The sequence below is a fragment of the Pseudorca crassidens genome, chromosome 17, assembly GCF_039906515.1.
Source record: "Pseudorca crassidens isolate mPseCra1 chromosome 17, mPseCra1.hap1, whole genome shotgun sequence".
Taxonomy (NCBI): Eukaryota; Metazoa; Chordata; class Mammalia; order Artiodactyla; family Delphinidae; genus Pseudorca; species Pseudorca crassidens.
In genome coordinates, this window is record NC_090312.1 from 42,506,100 (window position 1) to 42,524,451 (window position 18,352).

The window sequence follows — 18,352 nt, forward strand, 5'->3', positions numbered from 1 at the left end:
ACTTCTCTAATTGAACCATAATCCCGAATCAAACTTGGCAGAGGTCAAGGAGAAAGGCAAAAACACTTGCGCAGTGATGCGATAAGGTCGTCCAATCAGAGTCGAGCTGGACTGGGATCTGCGGAAGTAAGGTAGTGCGCACGCGCGATGGGCTCGTCCGCAATTGGCAGAGCCGAGGCGGGAACCTTGAGCCGATCTGTCGTTGAGGGAGCGCTGTCTCCTCCGGTTCCTCCTGGCTGGTGGCGCAGCGTCCTTCGGATCCTCTCTGGTGCGTCCCTGGAGGGGGAGGCTTGTGAGGCTGCGACAGCCTGTAGGCTTGTGTGGGACAAAGAGGGGAGAGGCGCCGGAGTAGGCCTCCGACGGAGGAGGGAAAGAAGGCGGCGGAGCGCCTGTGGCCGCCTCCTGCGGGTCTGGGAGCGCGGAGGGGTCTCAAGTGTGAGGGGCGCCTTCGCTGCTGGCCGTGGGGTGGCTGGTGGCGGAGGGCGCGCCGTGGGAGTGTGTTTGTGGTGGGGAGGCCGACGCGAGAGGCGACTCCGGACGGTGGTGCTTCCGCGCCCGCACTGCGGTCAGCCCGCTCGGCTTCTGTGGCGCTTGGGTTTCTTTCCCCAGGACTAATCTCCACTCTCCTGCACGGTATTAATTAATAGTAAGTAACGGAAGATTTTTGTAGGCCGGTTTAGCGGGGCCACAAAATCAAAGGAGCGATTTAAGCCACGAAGTGAAATAACTACTACCTAATGTAGTTAGAAGGCGAAAAGCAGAAACAGCAGGGGAGGTGCGTTGCTGGTTCTTGACTGTTTTATTTGCATTCTTGCGTCCTAGAGGTTTTTTTTTTTCATCCTAGAGGTTTGATGGTTGCACCCCATCCCCCCTTCAAAGCCAAACCGAATCCACAGATTCTGGTCATAATCCCCTTTGTCGAACTTCATCCTTTGCTATCCCCCCTCGCGGAAACTTTGTTATCTCTGCTCTTATAGGACCTTATGTATTAAACATCTAATAATGATTATCATAGATAGTAATATTACAGGTAACATTGAGTGCTTACTGTGTGTCAGACTTTGTACTTTAAGTATTTCATTTAATCCTCCCAACAATCTTATGAGTAATTATTGTTGTACCGCCTGTCATAGATGAGGAAAGGGAGACACAAAGAGGTTATGTAAACTGTGCAAGATCACATGCTTGGAAGTGTCAGTCCAGATTTATATTCAGGCATTTGCCTCCAAAACTGTATTCTTAATTATTACACAGTACAGTGTATTAAATTGCCAAGTACTGTAGGCCTTGTGATGTATCATCAGCCTGGATTTGCCATTTTACTTGGGAGAACAGAAGCAGTAGGTGTTAAGAGTGTAACAGATGTTGGAGCATCACAGTAGGGCTGCCAAATGGGCGTTATTTTTAGGGCCTGGGAAGAGGGCTCAAATAGCACTAATTTAAGAAGTAATAAGGATCCAGAAACATTTAGGGGGAAATATACTGATGTCTGCAGTTTACTTTGAAATGCATCAACAAGTTAAATGGCTTGATGGATGCCTAAGGTCACATATAAATGGCAGAGCTAGAAATCAAGCCAAGGCAGGCTGACTCCAGAGTGTTTTCTTAACCACTGCCCTGTGCTGCTTCTCACATGCCTGCATACTCAAATTCATTATTATTTTCTTTAGTTTACAGGTTAAATAAAGGGTTGAAAAATTAGACATTGTGTATTAGGTGTAGAAAAGTTTAAGGGTTTAAGGTAGTGATTCTTAGGATTGAGTGTTGAAAGAAGTTTTAGCAGCTAGTCTGTTCTCTTTATTTTATAAATGAGGAAGTTGATATACAGAGCATTTAAATAGCTTGCCCAAAGTTTCTAGTTACTGTATTTTTCTAGTGTTCCTCTTAAAAAGGTGTCAGTCTGCAGGCGGGTCTGACTAAATGTAGAGAATGGAACCTATTAAATTTCATGATGTGGACATCATGTTTTTTTAAAATTTTAATTAAGTAATTAATATATTTTTATTTTTGGCTGTTTTGGGTCTTTGTTGCTGCGCGTGTTGCTAGGCACGCGGGCTTCAGTAGTTGTGGCACGCAGACTCAGTAGTTGTGGCTCACGGGCTCTAGAGCACAGGCTCAGTAGTTGTGGTGCATGGGCTTATTTGCTCTGCAGCATGTGGGATCTTCCCGGACCAGGGCTTGAACCTGTGTACCCTGCATTGGCAGGCAGATTCTTAACCACTGCGCCACCAGGGAAGCCCTCTGGTCTGTATTTTAATTGAGGTTTCTGTTTATTAATTCTTATACCACTACTAATCCCTCAAACTATATAAAGCCTGGTTATTTATCGAATACTCATGTATGTCATCATTTTTAAGTTGCTGTAATTGGGAAATGTCTAACCATCAGTGATGGCGTGTCACAGCTTAATTGGCTGCAGTTCTTTTTTTTTTTTTTTGTAGAAAATTGGAAATATGTAGGAAAGAACTCAGAAGAAAATAAAAAATTACTGGTAATTCTAACATCTAGACATAGTCAGTGTTAATGTTGTGGCATGTGTTTTTCTAGTCTTTTAAAAATCTTTATAGATGTGTAATTTACAGTTTATAATTCAATGCGTATACTTAGATGAGTTTTGACAAACTTGTAATCATACTACAATCTGATGCAGGTTATCTCAGTCACCCCGAAAAGTTCCTCATGCCCCTGTGCTTTCTAGTCTTTTAAAAAGTACAAACACACATACTATTTTTTTTTTTTATAAAATTGGAATGATGCTGAACATGTTTGGTAGCCATTTGTGAAATTAAAACTTATTATTTTTAGAGCACTTTTAGGTTTACAGCAAAGTTGAGGGGAAGGTGGAGATTTCCCATATATCCCTGCCTTCCCTCATTATCAGCATCCCTCACCAGAATGGTACATTTTTTACAGTTGACACACATAAGCACCCAAAGTCCATAGTTTACAATAGTATTCATTCTTGGCATTCTACATTCTGTGGATTTGAACAAATATATAATGACATGTATCCATCATTAGGGCATTATACAGAATATTTTCATTGCCTTAAAAAATTCTCTGCTCTGCCTTTGCATCCTGCCCCTCCCCTAACCCTTGGCAACCACTGATCTTTTTAATGTCTCCATAGTTTTGCCTCCATAGTTTTTCAGGATGTCACATTGTTGGAATCATACAGTATGTAGCCTTTTCAGATTGCTTCTTTCATTTAGTAATATACATTTTTGGTTCCTCCATGTCTTTTCATGGCTTGACAGCTTTTTTTTTTTTTAAAGTGTGGAATAACATTCCATGGTCTGGATACACCACAGTTTATTTATCCATTCACCTACTGAATGCTTGGTTGCTTTCAAGTTTGGCAATTACTATTCGTAATTGTAATTATAGTTGCTATAACTATTTGTATGCAAGTTTTTGTGTGGACATAAATTTTCAACTCTTTGTTGAAAGGAGTTATCTTATGTTAAAAGTATGTTCAGTTTTGCAAGAAAGTGCTAAAATGTGCTAAAATGTTTTCCAGAGTGGCTGCACCATTTTGCATTCCCACCAGCAATGAACAAAAATTCCTACTGCTCCACATCCTCACCAGCATTTGGTGTTGTCAGTGTTCTGGATTTTCTTCATTCTTGATGACATATGATGTGGAGCATCTTTCCATGTACTTATTTGTTATCTGTATATCTTTTGTGATATGTCTTTTAAGGTCTTTGGCCCACTTTTTAACTGGGTTTTCTTATTGTTGAGTTTTAAGATTTCTTTGTACGTTTTGGATAATAGTCCTTTATCAGATGCACCTTTTGCAAATATTTTTTCCCAGTCTGTGGCTTGTCTTTTCATTCCCTTGACATTGCCTTTTTTCAGAGCAGACGTTTTTAATTTTAATCAGGTCCAGATTATCAATTATCGTCTTTCATGGATTGTGCCTTTGGTGGTGTAGTTAAAAAGTCATCACCATACCCAAGGTCATCTGGCTTTTCTTCTATATTATCTTCTAGGAGTTCTATAGCTTTGCGTTTTACATGTAAGCCTCTGATTCATTTTAAGTTAATTTTTGTGAAGGGTGCAAAGTCTGTTTCTAGATTCATTTTCTTTGATGTGAATGTCCAGTTGTCTTAGCACCATTTGTGGAAGACACTATCTTTGCTCCATTGTATTGCCTTTGCTCCTTTGTCAAAGACTGTCTTTATGTGGGTCTATTTCTGGCTCTCTATTCTATTCTGTTGATTCATTTGTCTATTTCACCAATACCACACTGTCTTGATTACTGTAGCTATATGTTAAGTCTTAAAGTCAGGTATTATCAGTTCTCTTTGTTCTCTTCTTTCCATATTGTGTTGGCTATTCTGGGTCATTTGCCTCTCCATATAAACTTTAGAATTAGTGTTTTGATATCCACAAAATAAATTGCTGGGATTTTAGTTGGGATGGTATTAATCTATAAAGTTGAGAAGAACTGACATCTTAACAAAATTTAGTCTTTCTATCCATGAACATGGAATCTCTCCATTTATTTAGTTCTTTGATTTCACTCAGCAGAGTTTTATAGTTTTTCCCCACATAGATCTTATACATGTTTTGTTAGATTACACTTAAGTGTTTCATTTTTATGGGGTGCTGATGTAAATGGTATTGTGTTTTTAATTTCAAATTCCACTTATTCATTGCTGGTATGTTGGAAGACAATTGACTTTTGGGTATTAACCTGGTATCTTGCAGCCTTGCTAAAATTGCTTTCTATAGCCATTTTTTATTTGATATATAAAAAACATTTCACATCATTAAACATTCTTTTATTTTTTTAAATTTAAGGACTTATTTTTATTACTAACTTGGAAGTATTTTTGATACCAGTTTTTATTATTTTTTAAATATTTATTTATTTGGTTGCACTGGGTCTTAGTTGCGGCAGGTGGGCTCCTTAGTTGTGGCATGCAAACTCTTAGTTGCGGCATGATGTGGGATCTGGTTCCCTGACCATTGATCGAACCTGGGCCCCCTGCATTGGGACCGCAGAGTCTTATCCACTGCGCCACCAGGGAAGTCCCTAAACATTCTTTTAAAATGTGATTTTTTTCCCCATTAATGGCTGTAGAATTATTTATATAACAAATACTGAATGCCTTCTTGTGTTGGTACTGGCAATATAGTGATGAATGGAATGTAAGACTTCATGCCTGATTCAGGAGTTTACAGCTTGGGTGAATTAATAGGTAGTTTCATTACAGTGTGAAAAGTGCTTGGGTAGTGCACACGTAGGAAGGGTCTCTAATCCAGTCTTTGAGCAGAGATGAAGAGGGCTCATAGTTAAGAGTCCTAAAGGATAAATTGGAATCAATCAGGCAAAGGAAAATGCTAAAGGCATTCCCAACACTGTATAGGGGAAAGTTTGTTCAAAGGCCTAGAGGAAAAGAGAACATGGCTTGCTTGGGAAACTGCAGTACTACTCACCACTTTAGTGGTGTATGAAGAGAGTGTGTTCCATTTTGTGGATGTGATGTAACTTATTTGTCTAGTACCTTGTTATGGATATTCAAATTTCCTTTTTTTTCTCTTACTATAAGTAATATTGGCATGATTACCCTTATACATAATTCTTTGAGTATATCTTTGGTAATTCCTTAGAGTAAATTCCCAGAAGTGGAATTTCTGGATTAAACAAATAATTTTGGTAGCCATGTACATCCTTGTTGATGCCATATCTTGTGTAGTGTTTTGTGAGATTACTTTGAATAAGAGTGCTTACTGCCGTCCATTGCAGAAGCATGATGTGTGCATGTAATGTTCTTGGCTTTTATCTGTCTCACCTGTCCTGTCCTGGTGGAAATAATATTGAGCAAAAGTTTGGAAACCTGGTTCTAGTCTCTTGATTTATATATTTAAAATATCCCATGGTTTTAAAAGGAAATTGAACTGTAAATGTGTTCTTTTAATTGCCAGGATTTTATTCATTCATTCAAAAATATTCTTTAGTGATTATAATGTATCTGGCTTTGTGGTCGAAGCTGCTTACAGAGTGGTGAAGAAAACAAGAATGATTGCTACCCTCATGCAGTTTATGGATTAATGGAATAGAAAAAAAGCAACATGTTGGATGTATGTCTGTGAATAATTATGTTTCTTTTGAAACTACTATGTAAATTGAGTTTAAGGCTATAGAATCATTATCTAATCTATAGTTTTATCAAAACTGATACAATATATGCTCAGGTTTACACCATGTAATTTAAATCTTAAATATTTTCAGAAGCCTTTTATGATGGAAAATAAAATGTTACCAGCTGTTGAATTTGTTTCCTAAGGCTTTTTACAGGTTTATTCTCTTATATTTTTTAAGATGTCATGATTGTAGTGATGATATATACTTGGAGGTGATTCTAATCTGACTTATGACTAGATCATTTTTGTTTTGGGTATTTTTCAGGTTAATACTGCTGAATATGAGACGATCGGCAGCACCAAGTCAGTTGCAAGGGAATCCCTTCAAAAAGCCAAAATTTATACCGCCAGCAAGAAGTAATCCAAGTCCTAATGAAGAGGTTACAAAGCTGAATTCAGATATAAAATTATCTGAGGTAAAAAGACAAAACAAAACAGTAAAGGAAGTATAATCTAGAGAAGCATGTATTTTTTAAAAAGTGCCATTTAAACAGGTAGTAATACTTAATGCCTATAGGAATTTTCAGTATCTCTGATAAATTCTTCTAAAAACCTTAGAAATAATGACTAAATATATATATTTTAAAGGAACGACATAAAATAAACTTGGGTTAGGTCTGTAAAATAAACTTTTCTTAACAGTGATAAATACCTCTGCAAGGGAAGGGGTGGAGATTCTTGTTAAAAAAAAAGTTGTTCTGATCAGTGTTCTTTTTAAAGGTAACACATAAATAAGTGAAAACTTTAAGGCAACTTAAAGAGAAAACATATAAATAATGCTTTATATCAGTGTTCTGGACACTTCCTTTCATTTATGCTTGTAAAAAGTAAGTGCTCGAAACAGTCTTTTTTTTTAAACAAATCTACATTATTTATTTATTTGTTTATTTATTTGGTTGCGTCAGGTCCTAGTTGCGGCACGCGGGATCTTCTTTGTGGCCTGTGGGGTTCTTTTGCTGCGGCAAGCGGGCGTCTCTCTAGTTGTGGCATGAGGGCTCCAGGGTGCGCAGGCCCAGTAGTTGCAGCATGTGGGATCCCAGTTCCCCAACCAGGGATCGAACCCACACCCCCTGCATTGGAAGGCGGACTCCCAGCCACTGGACCACCAGAGAAGTCCCGAAGCAGTCTTTTTTGTTTTTTAGTTTTATTAATTTTTATAAATTTATTTGTTTATTTTTGACTGCGTTGGGTCTTCGTTGCTGCGCACGGGCTTTCTCTAGTTGCGGCGAGCAGGGGCTACTCTTCATTGTGGTGTGCAGTCTTCTCATTGCGGTGGCTTCTTGTTGCGGAGCGTAGGCTCTAGCCACACAGGCTTCAGTAGTTGTGGCTCGTGGGCTCTAGAGTGCAGGCTCAGTAGTTGTGGCACACGGGCTTAGTTGCTCCACGGCATGTGGGATCTTCCCAGACCAGGGATCAAACCCGCGTCCTCTGCACTGGTAGGTGGATTCTTAACCACTGTGCCACCAGGGAAGCCCCCGAAACAGTCTTAATATATATTCTTTACTACTAATATGAAGGATTGTTTTAGTCTTAGGTATATAGAAGTTATATAAAGGTTATATAGAGCATATATAAAATGGGCAGTCCACACTTCTGCTACTCTACAGTTCTCTGATTCATTTATGTTATGGAGATTAAAGTCTACTAATATTTCTTCTATTTTTTTTATTATGGTAAGATATGTATAACATAAAATTTGCCATTTTACCATTTTTAAGCATGCAGGTAGGTGGCATTAATTTCGTTCACACTGTTGTGCAAAAATCACCACTGTCTGTGTTCAAAACTTTTTCATTACTCTAAACAGAAACTTTGTAACCATTAGGGAATAATTCCCTGCTCTCCCCTCCGGTCATCACTATTCTACTTTCTGTCTCCATGGATTTGATTACCCTAGGTACCTCATATAAATGGAATCATAAATATTTGCCCTGTTGTCTCTGGCTTATTTCATTTAGCCTGACGTTTTCAGGATCATTCATGTTGTAGCAGGTATCAGAACATCAGTGCTTTGTATGGTTAAGTAGTATTCAGTTGTATATGTATATACTGTATTTTGTTTATTCACTCATTTATTGATAGATACTTGAGTTGTTTCCACTTTTTGGCTATTATGAATAATGCTGATGTGAACACTGGCATACAAGTTTCTGTTTGGGTACCTGTTTTCAGTTCTCTTGTGTATATACTTAGGAGTGGAATTGCTAGATCATATGGTGATTCTGTGTTTATTTTTTGAGGAACTACCAAATTGTTTCCATAGCTACTGAACCATTTTACATTCCCACCAGCCATGTATGAGGGTTCCAGTTTCTCCACATCCTCAGCAACACTGGTTATTTTCTGTTTTCATTGCTGTTGTTTTTTTTGTTTTGTTTTGATTATGGCCATTCTTGTTGGTGTGAAGTGACATTTCATTGTGGTCTTGATTTGCATTTTCCTAATGACTAGTAATGCTGAGCATCTTTTCGTGTGCTTATTGACCATTTGCTTATCTTCTTTGGAGAAATATCTGTTCAAGTCCTTGGCTTTTAACTGGTGTTTTGTCTTTTTGTTGTTGAAAACATCTATTGATTTTTGACTCTGTTTTTTGACCTGCATCTGTTTGTTTTATCCTACACTCCTTTAGAATTCTGGCCACAATATAAGGAGAAAACTATGTAAGCATAGTTTTTAATTTTAAATAAGGTTTCTTTTTGTACAAGCAGCTTTATTTAAATACAATTCACATACCTGTAGTCTACCTACTACAATTCAGTTGTCTTTAGTATGTTCAGAGTTGTGCAATGCTCACCAAAAGAACATTTTTATCATTCCAGAAAGAGACCTCATACACATCAGCCCATCAAAATCCCCCAGCCCTTAGCAACCACTAATCTACTTTCTGTTTCTATATATTTACCTATTATGAACATTTCATATAAATGAAATCACACATGTGGCCTTTTGTGACTCACTTTTTTCAGTTAGCGTAGTGTTTTTCAAAAGGCTCATCTACATTGTAGCATGTATCAGTAATTCATTTCTTTTTATTGCTGAATGTATTAGTTTTCTATTGCTGCTGTAACAGATTACCAGAAATTTAGTGACTTAATACAATGCAAATGTGGGACTTCCCTGGTGGTCCAGTGGTTAAGATTCTGCCTTCCAATGCAAGAGACGTGGATTCGATCCCTGGTCAGAGAACTAAGATCCCACATGCTTCAGGGCAACTAAGCTCACACACCACAACTACACAACTACTGAGTCCGCGCTCTCTTGAACCCACGCACCACAACTAGAGAGAAGCCCACGCGCTGCAACGAAGAGCCTGTGCACCACAATGAAAGATTCCATGTGCTGCAACTAAGAACCGATGCAGCCAAATAAATAAATATTTTAAAAAAAGGAAAATAATGCAAATGTATTATCTTACAGATCTGTAGGTCAGAAGCCCAACGTGGGTCTCACTGGGCTAAGATCAAGGTGTTGGCAGGGTTGCATTTATTTCTGGAGGTTTTAAGAATGTTTCCTGGGCTTCCCTGGTGGTGCAGTGGTTGAGAGTCTGCCTGCCGATGCAGGGGACATAGGTTCGTGCCCCGGTCTGGGAAGATCCCACATGCCGCGGAGCGGCTGGGCCTGTGAGCCATGGCTGCTGAGCCTGCCCGTCCAGAGCCTGTGCTCCGCAACAGGAGAGGCCACAACAGTGAAAGGCCCACGTACCGCAAAAAAAAAAAGAATGTTTCCTTTGCCTTTTCTAGATTCTACAGACCACCTACATTCCTTTGCTCATGGTCCCCTTCCTACGTTTTCAAAATTGGTAATGGCGGTTTGAGTTCTTATATTGCCATCTTTTTGGTTCTCTGAAACTGGAACTCATTTGGTTAGATTGGGCCTGCCTGGATAATTCAGGACAATCTCTCTATTTCAAGGTCCTTAACCTTAATTGCACCTGCAAAGAGTCTTCTGCCACATAAGGTAACATATCCACAGGTTCTGGGAATTAGGGTGTAGACACCTTCGGGAGGCATTATTCTGCTTGCCACACTGAATAATATTTCATTTTATTAATATACCGTATTTTATTTTTCCATCTGTCGGTTGATGGGTGTTTGGTTTGTTTCCATTTTTAAAATTTTTTAGGTATTATGAATAATGCTGATGAATATTAGTGTATAAATTGTTGTGTAGACGTATGTTTTTTTTGTTTCTGTTTTTGTTGTTTTTGCGGTATGCGGGCCTCTCACTGTTGTGGCCTCTCCCGTCACGGAGCACAGGCTCCGGACGCGCAGGCCCAGCGGCCACGGCTCACAGGCCCAGCCGCTCCGCGGCATGTGGGATCCTCCTGGACCGGGGCATGAACCCGTGTCCCCTGCATCGACAGGCGGACTCTCAACCACTGCGCCACCGGGGAAGCCCTGTCCTTTTTTTAAGTTGGATTATTTGCTTTTTATTATAGAGTTGTAAGGGTTCTTTGTATATTCTAAACATAGGTCGCTTATCAGATATATGATTTGCAAATATTTTCACCCATTCTGTTTTTGCCTTTCACTTTCTTGATGATTTTATTTGTAGCACAAAATTTCTGTTACTCTAGGAGGTGGGTCAAAAAAGATCTTGCTGTGATTTATGTCAAAGAGTGTTTTTCCTTGTTTTCGTCTAAAAGTTTTATAGTGCCTGGTCTTACATTTAGGTCTTTAATCCATTTTGAGTTTATTTTTGTTTATGGTGTTAGGTAGTGTTCTAATTTCATTCTTCTACATGTAGCTGTCCAGTTTTCCCAGCACCACTTATTGAAGAGGCTGTCTTTTCTCCATTGTAGGTTCTTGCCTCCTTTGTCGTAAATTAGGTGCCCATATGTACCTGGGTTTATCTCTGGGCATTCTGTCCTGTACCATTGATCTATATTTCTGTTTTTGTGCCAGTACCATACTGACTTGATTACTGTAGCTTTGTGGTATAGTTTGAAGTTGGGGAGCCTGATTCCTCCAACTCCGTTTTTCTTTCTCAAGATTGCTTTGGCTATTTGGGGTCTTTTGTGTTTCCATACAAATTGTAAGATTTTTTGTTCTAATTCTGTGAAGAATGCCATTGGTAGTTTGATAGGAATTGCACTGAATCTGTAGCTTGCTTTGGGTAGGATAGTCATTTTCACAATATTGATTCTTCCAGTCAAAGAACATGGTATATTTCTCCGCCTGTTTATGTAATCTTTGAGTTCTTTTCATCCGTGTTTTATAGTTTTCTGAGTACAAGTCTTTCACCTCCTTAGGGAGGTTTATTCCTAGGAATTTTATTCTTTTTGTTGCAGTGGTAAATGGGATTGTTTCCTTAATTTCTTTTTCTGATTTTTTGTTGTTGGTGTATAGGAATGCCAGAGATTTCTGTGCATTAATTTTGTATCCTGCAACCTTACCAAATTCATTGATTAGTTCTAGTAGTTTTCTGGTCGCATCTTTAGGATTTTCTATGTATGGTGTCATGTCATCTGCAAACAGTGACAGTTTCACTTTTTCCTTTCCAATTTGGATTCCTTGTATTTCTTTTTCTTCTTAGATTGCTGTGGCTAGAACTTCCAAACTATGTTGAATAATAGTGGCGAGAGTGAACATACTGTTCTTCTTCCTGATCTGAGAGGAAATGCTTTCAGTTTTTCACCATTGAGAATGATGTTAGCTGTGGGTTTGTTGCATATGGGCTTTATTATGTTGAGGTATGTTCCCTCTATGCCCACTTTCTGGAGAGTTTTTATCATACATGGTGTTGAATTTTGTCAAATGCTTTTTCTGCATGTATTGAGATGATCATATGGTTTTTATTCTTCAGTTTGTTAATGTGGTGTGTCACATTGATTGATTTACGTATATTGAAGAATCTTTGCATCCCTGGGATAAATCCCACTTGATCATGGTGTATGATCCTTTTAATGTGCTGTTGGATTCTGTTTGCTAGTATTTTGTTGAGGATTTTTGCATCTATGTTCATCAGTGATATTGGCCTGTAGTTTTCTTTTTTTGTGGCGTCTTTGCCTGGTTTTGGTATCAGGGTGATGGTGGCTTCGTAAAATGAATTTGGGAGTTTCTCCCTCTGCAGTTTTTTGGAAGAGTTTGAGGAGGATCGGTGTTAGCTCTTCTCTAAACGTTTGATAGAATTTGCCTGTGAAGCCATCTGGTCTTAGACTTCTGTTTGTTGGAAGATTTTTAATCACAGTTTCAATTTCATTACTTGTGATGGGTCTGTTTATATTTTCTAATTTTTCTTGGTTCAGTCTTGGAAAATTGTACCTTTCCAAGAATTTGTCCATTTCTTCTTGGTTGTCCATTTTATTGGCATATAATTGTTTGTAGTAGTCTCTTATAATCCTTTGTATTTCTGCAGTGTCAGTTGTGATTTCTCCTTTTTCATTTCTAATTTTATTGATTTGCATCCTCTCCCTTTTTTTCTTGATGAGTCTGGCTAAAGGTTTATCAATTTTATCTTCTCAAAGAATCAACTTTTAGTTTTATTGATCTTTGCTATTGTTTTCTTCATTTCTATTTCATTTATTTCTGTTCTGATCTTTATAATTTCTTTCCTTCTACTGTCTTTGTGTTTTCTTTGTTCTTCCTTCTCTAGTTGCTTTAGGTGTAAGGTTACATTGTTTATTTGACATTTTTCTTGTTTCTTGAGGTGAGATTAAATTTCTGTAATCTTCTCTCTTAGAACTGCTTTGGCTGCATCCCATAGCTTTTGGGTCATCGTGTTTTTGTTGTCATTTGTTTCTGTGTATTTTTTGATTTCCTCAGTGATCTCTTGGTTATTTAGTAGCGCACTGTTTAGCACCCATGTATTTGTGTTTTTTACAGTTTTTTTTCCTGTAATTGATTTCTAATCTCATAGCGTTGTGGTCAGAAAAGATGCTTGATACGATTTCAATTTTCTTAAATTTTCTGAGGCTTGATTTGTGACCCAAGATGTGATCTATCCTGGAGAATGTTCCATGTGCACTTGAGAAGAAAGTGTATTCTGCCACTTTTGGGTGGAATGTCCTACAAATATCAATTAGATCTATCTGGTCTATTGTGTCATTTAAAGCTTGTGTCTCCTTATTTATTTTCTGTTTGGATGATTTGTCCATTGGTGTAAGTGGGGTGTTAATGTCCCCTACTATTATGGTGTTATTGTAGATTTCTCCTTTCATGGTTGTTAGCATTTGCCTTATGTATTAGAGTGCACCTATGTTGGGTGCATAAACATTTATAATTGTTATATCTTCTCAGATTGATCCTTTGATCATTATGTAGGGTCCCTGCTTATCTCCTGTAATAGTCTTTATTTTAAAGTCTATTTTATCTGATGTGAGCATTGCTACTCCAGCTTGCTTTTGATTTCTATTTGCATGGAATATCATTTTCCATCCCTTCAGTTTCAGTCTGTATGTGTCCCTAGGTCTGAAGTGGGTCTCTTATAGACAGCATATATATGGGTCTTGTTTTTGTATCCATTCAGCCAGTCTGTGTCTTTTGGTTGGGGCATTTAATCCATTTACCTTCAGGGTTATTATTGATATATATGTTGCAATTACCATTTTCTTAATTGTTTTGGGTTTGTTTTTGTGGGTGTTTTTCTTCGCTTTTGTTTCCCACTTAGAAAAGTTTCTTTAGTGTTTGTTTTAAAGCTGGTTTGGTGGTACCGAATTCTCTTTGCTTTTGTTTGTCTGAAAAGCTTTTGACTTCTCCATCGAATCTGAATGAGATCTTTGCTGGGGAGAGGAATCTTGGTTGTAGATTTTTTCTCTTTCATCACTTTAAGTATATCCTGCCATTTCCTTCTGGCCTGCAGAGTTTCCACTGAAAAATTAGCTGGTAACCTTATGGGGATTCCTTTGTATGTTATTTTTGTATTTTTCCTTGCTGCTTTTAATATTTTTTCTTTGAATTTAATTTTTGTTAGTTTGATTAATATGTCTCTTGGTGTGTTTTTCATAAGGTTTATCCTGTATGGGACTCTCTTTGCTTCCTGGACTCAGGTGACTATTTCCTTTCCCACATTAGGGAAGTTTTCGACTATAATCTCTTCAAATATTTTCTCAGACCCTTTCTTTTTCTCTTCTTCTTCTGGGACCACTATAATTCAAATGTTGGTGCGTTTAGTGTTGTCCGAGTGGTTTCTGAGATTGTCTTCAATTCTTTTCATTCTTTTTCTTTATTCTGCTCCTCGACAGTTATTTCCACCAGTTTGTCTTCCCACTCACTTATTCGTTCTTCTGCCTCCATTATTCTGTTATTGCTTCCTTCTAGTGTATTTTTTATTTCAGTTATTGTGTTGTTCATCTCTCTTTGTTTGTTCTTTAGTTCTTCTAGATCTTTGTTAAACATTTCTTGTATTTTCTCAATCCATGCTTCCATTCTATTTCTGAGATTCTGGATCACCTTTGCTATCATTACTGTGAATTCTTTTTCAGGTAGGTTGCCTATTTCCTCTTCATTTATTTGGTCTTGTAGGTTTTTACCTTGCTTCTTCATCTGTGACATTCTTTTTTGCCATCTCTCTCTCTCTCTCTCTTTTTTTTTTTTTTTTAATGAGTGGGATTGTGTTCCTGTTTTACTCGTTGTTCGGCCTGAGGCTTCCAACACTGGAGTTTGTAGACTCTTGGGTAGAGCTGGGTCTTGGTGCTGAGATGAGGAACTTTGTGAGACCTCACGCCAATGAATATGCCCTGGGGTCAGAGGTTCTCTGTTAGTCCAGTGGTTCGGACTCGGAGCTCCCACTGAAGGAGCTTCCCCCAGCCCCAGGCTCATGAGTCAAGATCCTGCAAGCTGTGCGTGGTGGCAAAAAACTAAAAGAGAGAAAAATAACAAAGTAGAAAATAAAATTAGACTAGGAGACTAACAGATATGTTAGAAAGAATGTAAAAATAAAAATATAGATGAATCAACAACCAGAAGGTACATCAGTACCACAAGAGTAAAAAAGAGGAGGAGGGAAAGGAAGAAAAAAAGGGTGGGCGAGGCCTTGGCTGTGGAGAGCAGGGCCTAAGCAAGGGCGAAGTTTGGGTGGTGGGCCTGGCCCATGATCCAGACTCACAGGGCTGGAAAAGGCCCTGGCAGTGCGGATTAGGCTCAAGGAACAGAAGGGGCCCAGTTGTGCCCCCAACCCCGGTCTCAGAGGGCAGGGAACCGCACCTGGGAGCCTAGCAGGCTTCCTGGGGTTGAGTGGGTGGGGCAAACACCCTCCTCTTCTCTCCTGCTCCTCCGGTCTAGGAGGGCCCTTCCTGCCTGCCTCTCCTGATCTCCCTAGTCTCCCTCCTATGCCCCAGGACCAATGCAGCCGGTGCTGGGGGGAGGACAGGAGAAGGGGGGGCCTTGGAGGGCAGGGGACCGGCCTGGGAGCTCAGCAGCCTCCCCTGCCCAAGAGGGCCATACAATTGCCCTCTGCTCCTCACCCGCTCTCCTGGAGAGTCCATCCTACCTGCCTCTCCTGATCTCCCTGGCCTCAGAGGCACTGATCTTGTCTGGCCTCCACTTCTCCCCCCTCGGTACCCCTCTGTCCTACTGGTTCACCTTGGGGTTCCTCCCGTCTCCTTGGGGGTCAAAATCCCCCACCAGCGGCCAGCAGGCACCCTAGTTGTGGGGAGACACTAACTCTGCATCTTCCCACACCGCCATCTTGACTCCTCCCTCACCTGACTTACTTTAAAATCTTATCAGATAGGTTTTTGAATGTCTCTGAAATTTATTATAATGAATATTTATAGAGATATGATGACTGTGTCTGTTACTGTGAGTTGTTATTTAAAAAACATTTCAAACATACTATGGTAAGCAGAAAAATGGCCTTCCAAAAATGTCCATGTCCTAATCCCTGGAACCTGTGAGTATGTTACCTCACGTGGCAAAAGGGACTTTGACTGGGTGATTAATGTTAAGGACCTTGAGATGGGGTGGGGGGTGGTCATCCTGGATTATCCAGATGGGCCCAGTATAATCACAGAGGTCCTTAAAAGTAGAAGAGGGAGACAGATGAGAGGGTTAGAGAAAGAGATGTGATTAAGGAAGCAGGGGCAGAGAGATGCAGAGGAACTGGCTTTGAAGTAGAGGAATGGGGCCACAAGCCAAGGAATGTGGGTAGCTTTTAGAAGTTTGAAAAGTCAAGGAAATGTTTTCTCCCTTAGAACCTCCTGAAAGAAATGCTGCCCTGCTGATTACCTTGATTTTAGTCCATTAAGAGCCAAGTGAGAGTTCAAACTTACAAAATTATAAAATAAATTTGTGTTGCTTTGAGCCACTAAGTTTCTTGTAATTTGTTACAGCAGCAACAGAAAGCTAATACATATACAAAAATAGAGAAAAGAGTATATGAAGGACCCCCATGTACCCATCATCCAGCTTCAACAATTGTCAGTTTATGACAATTGTTCTTGCTTCATTTTTTCCTCTCCAGCTCCCTGCCCCCTTCTTCCCCTCTCATTATTTTGATGCAGATTCCAGGAATATCTTTTCATTTGTAAATATTTTAGTATTTGCCTTTAAAACATAAGGTACTGTTAAAACAACAATACAGTGCAGGTATCATTATCACACTTAAATGAACAATATTTAAGTGTTTCTTTTAATATTGAGAAATTTAGCAAGAATAAAAGCAGTTGACTGAGAATGGCATATTGTGACTTGTTTAAAACCTCATTTGATATATTGCTTAAAATACACTATAATTGTAAGCATAATTTTCATTCTGTGATGTCTTTCAGCTTTTATTATGTAATAAAAGTAGCTTAAAAAACAAACAATGAAAATTATAATTTTTATTTTTAAATATTCCCCATTTAGGTATGAGAAACTAGTAGCTCACATTTTAAATTAGGAATCTATTATGTAAAAATATGGGAAATTAAGTTTAATATCAGCATAAAATACATATTTTGTTCTTTTAGGTTGCTGCAAATAAGAATACTTTTTTGCAGTCACAAAATGATCCCAGAATATGCAGTTTTAATCTGCCTACTGAAGAAAGTTCTAGAGGAATTAATCATGAGGATAATTACAGGGAAAAATATTGTTTGGAAGCATCTGCAAAGACAACATCAGACCCACATCATACAGGTAAGACTGTTCAGGTTTGTACTTGACCAGGCTTATTACAGTATTATTTAAATTGATTATTTACAAGAATGAATATGTTATATTTGAAAATAGTTGATGTAATACCACTAGGTCGCTGGCAATTCAGATTTTTTGTTGTCGTAATTTATCTTTAATGATGGATTAATAACCACATCATTCAAATCTTGCATTTTGTAGTAGGCATATGTCTAAGGTTATTCATTGTAAACTTATTGGTCAAATAATGGTCTTTACCTCAAGTAGCAAAATAAATTGTGTTTAAAGATTTTCTTTTAAATTTACTTATTTTTACTTATTTATTTTTGGCTGCATTGGGTCTTCGTTGCTGCATGTGGGCCTTCTCTAGTTGCGGTGAGTGGGGGCTACTGTTTGTTGCAGTGCACGGGCATCTCATTACGGTGGCTTCTTGTTGCAGAGCACAGGCTCTAGGCGTGTGGGCTTCAGTAGTTGTGACACGTGGGCTCAGTAGTTGTGGCTTGCGGTTCTAGTGCATGGGCTCAGTAATTGTGGCGCATAGGCTTAATTGCTCCGTGGCATGTGAGATCTTCCGGGACCAGGGCTTGAACCCATGTCCCCTATATTGGCAGGTGGATTCTTAACCACTGAGCCACCAGGGAAGTTCTAAAGATTTGATTTTTAAAAAAGTTTTAAAATGCATTAACAGCACTAAAAGGAGTGGTGAACTTTAAATGAGTAAAACTGTTGATTCATTTTAGTCCATTGGAGTAAGTTAAAATCAGTTAGATTTGAATTATGAAAGTATATAATTGCAGGAAAACCAAGCATTTAACAAGTTGAATTGAGTTAAAATAATGGCTATGGTTCTTTTTGCATCTGTAAGAGATTAGTATTTTTCAGGTAATTAAAATTTATCTAGGATGTTCATGGATGTTTATTTGGCCTGTGAAAGGCACCATTAAGACTACATTTTTCTAAATAACATTTTATTTTTTGGTTGAATAAGGAGTGTCAGGGAGAGAGCCTCATTTGCTGGTCTATAGAATATAACTACTATTTTAAGATACCAGTGCAAATCAACAAAGTGCCTTAAACGCTTAACCCTTTTGAAGGAAGTTTTGGAGCTTTGTGATAATTAATACGTTTTACATATAAAT

At 38.7% G+C, this 18,352-nt stretch overlaps 1 protein-coding gene across 2 annotated transcripts in view; it reads left to right on the forward strand.

The window, feature by feature from the left end:
• The first annotated feature begins 133 nt into the window (after nt 1–133).
• Nucleotides 134–18,352, forward strand: part of RAD54B (RAD54 homolog B) — a 94,270-nt gene continuing 76,051 nt past the window's right edge. For both annotated transcript variants that reach the window (XM_067711761.1, XM_067711762.1), the window contains exons 1-3: nt 134–268; nt 6,422–6,572; nt 17,048–17,216. In XM_067711761.1, the coding sequence (XP_067567862.1) occupies nt 6,438–6,572; nt 17,048–17,216 (304 nt within the window). In that variant the 5' untranslated portion in view covers nt 134–268; nt 6,422–6,437. The remainder of the gene's footprint in view (nt 269–6,421; nt 6,573–17,047; nt 17,217–18,352) is intronic.